A 2,757-nucleotide genomic window follows, 5' to 3' on the forward strand; every position below is an offset into this window, starting at 1 on the left:
TTACAACTAGTATTTCTCATCAGATTAGACAGGTCTAGCAGAAATACGACTTTCTTTACAGTTTAAATTGTTTTATTGCAGAATAACCATCAAGATAAGCTACAGTGCTCTGTTTACTTTAAATATTCTATCTTAAAATATCCTTGCAATTAAACAGATTGAGCTTTATTTATTTATACAGATAACTACAAATATATCAGGATTGTGTGTCACTTTATATTCAATGACAAAAAAAGTGCTTCTGCGACTATAGGGGTATGAAAACAGTAGCTCTCTAAAACTGTGAAGTAATGGCTAAGTGTTGGACCAACAATAGGAAGACTCGGGTTTTAGTCCCCTGTCCACTGCAGAAGCTCACTGGGGGGCTATTGAGAAAAAAAACAAGAGGAGGGAGCACTATGTTCACCATCTTGAGCCCCTGGACAACAGGCAGCATATCAATCTAATAAATTAAATGAATTCCTCAAACAATGCATGCCTATTCCTGGGATCACATGGCAGATATTGAAATAGGTTAAGGGTATGAAGAAGTGAATAATAGGTGAGCTGTAGAAAGAAAGAATGGGGAGAGGAAAGAATTAAAATTTCGAACTGGATTCAGCTACAATAGCAGACTTTATATTTTTGCATTTTTGCAATGCTAAAATGAGGAGTATGTGGTGCAGGGGTGTCAAACTGCCGGCCCATAGGCCGGATGCGTCATAGCAAAACCACGCCCACCCCATTGCCAGCAGTGGAAAAAAAGTTGCGATACATCGCGATACATCACGTGACTTGCGAGTTTGACACCCCTGATGTGGGGAAAAAAACCTTTGACAAATTTTATTCCAGGAAATTGAGGAATTGGTATGTCATTGTACTCACCAAATGGGATGTTTTCTGCTTCCCCTCTTGGTCACTAATTCTCTCCTGTTGGAGAGCAGCATTCAGACTCTGGCTGACTGCCTCTTCCCTTTTTGCCAATCGAAGTAGCTCTTCTTGGACCATTGCTTGCTCCTGTTCATACCTGTAAAGAAGAAAGTAATCAGCAGCAGCTATAGGCTAAAAGTTCTCAAATTATGAGACAGCAGTCTTACTAGATCCAAGAGCTGGTGTCAGTAGGTCATCACAGTACATTGCAGAATTAAATTTCACTGCAATGAAAAACCCAATGTACGGGATAGTCATAACCAGGTGTATTGTTCAATGATTTTCCAAGGAGAAGAATAAAAGATATAAAACACTTTATAGATGCTTGGACTGTGAAATATTTATATTGTTTCTTTAGCTTAAAATGACACTTTATAATTAACAAAAACAATTTTAAAAACTGACAAATTATTTTACAGCATCATAATCCTAAAAACATAACATCACAGTCAAAATGAATATGCTCGGCCAATGTTTATGTAAATTCTAAACTATAAAATATTGGTTTATAATCCAAATGCAGATATAAATATTAAGAGACACCACTGTGTTCCAGTGTCACTTTTTATACAGTTTATTTTTTTTTGGTCATATATTGTGAAATTTGTCAGATTTTCTGCAAGGAATGGTATCTTACAAAATGCCCAATCCACTGATGTAATGGAATGAGGAATAAATAAACTTGTATTATGTTTTAACCAGATTACACCAGTCTTAACATACAAAGAAAAAAGTAGGGCTTGGCTTCAGCCATAGTTTTAGACAAGGCTGTACTCCCTGTAGTAGAGGAATTATGCGTTGGAGATTCTCTGAGATTTGTGGTTCCTACTGAAGTAGCAAGTAGAAACTGTGGCCATGGTGCCTCTGCTCAGGTTTGACTAAGGTGGCAACTATGGCTGGACTCCTATGACTGAACAGTCTAATTAATTACTTATGGCTTTATTGTTATGTGGTTGGACCACTGCAACATACTCTATGGGGGCCAGTCTCTGAAAACATCCTTTGAAGTTAAAACATACAGAATACAGCAATCAAAGTACTGGACCCAATTTAAAATGCTAGCCATTAACTAAAAAATCCTATACAGCAGGATTTTGAATTATCTTAGATTGCCTTATACTTTATTGCAACACGCACACCTTCCCCAACAGGCTATTGCTCTCCACCCTTCTAAATATACCTTTAATACTTAGTGCTTTAATACTTGGTCCAGGCAAAAGTCTATTAATCTGTAAAGTAACATACATTCTTCTAGAGTTCTTACTCTATTTGGATGTTGTTTCAGTGTGGTTGTTCTAATTGGTACTGAGCTCCCAACAAAGCTCCAAGCAGGACTCCTACCATTTGTCTGAAATGATATAGGGTTTCCTGTCCCAGCAGCGGGTTGGACTACAAGACCTCTAAGGTCCCTTCCAACTTTCTTATTCTGTTACTCTGTTACTCTATTCTAAATAAGTCACTCTGCTCTCTTAAGTTATTAAGATACTAAGATACAACCTACTCAGAGGGGAATGGGACAACTTGCTACAACCAATTCACTGCAGCTGACTCGCCATGGCCAGCTCACCACGGCCAACTTGCTGCGGGACAACTTGCAACATCCAACTCACCGCAGGACAACTCACTATTATTATTATTATTATTATTTATTTAACTTATATGCCGCCCTTCTCCCCATGGGACTCAGGGCGGCTCACAGCATGTTAAAACAATATAAAACATTTCCCCTATAAAAGCCAATTAAAAACCAAATATTTATAGCTGTGTCTTATTAAAATCATTAAAATTGTCCCTATTTAAAATTCATCCTAGGTCAGTCCCGCTTGCTGAAAAAGCCATGTCTTGAGG

General features: G+C 37.8%; 1 protein-coding gene across 1 annotated transcript in view; it reads right to left on the reverse strand.

The window, feature by feature from the left end:
• CHCHD6 (coiled-coil-helix-coiled-coil-helix domain containing 6) overlaps positions 1–2,757 on the reverse strand; it is a gene marked incomplete at its 3' end in the record, with an annotated part of 100,038 nt that overhangs the window by 89,915 nt on the left and 7,366 nt on the right. Inside the window, exon 4 of the mRNA XM_015831549.1 lies at positions 865–1,006. Coding sequence (XP_015687035.1) covers positions 865–1,006 — 142 coding nt within the window. The remainder of the gene's footprint in view (positions 1–864; positions 1,007–2,757) is intronic.

This window comes from Protobothrops mucrosquamatus, unplaced genomic scaffold (assembly GCF_001527695.2).
Source record: "Protobothrops mucrosquamatus isolate PMUCROS unplaced genomic scaffold, P.Mucros_1.0 scaffold_260, whole genome shotgun sequence".
Lineage (NCBI taxonomy): Eukaryota > Metazoa > Chordata > Lepidosauria > Squamata > Viperidae > Protobothrops > Protobothrops mucrosquamatus.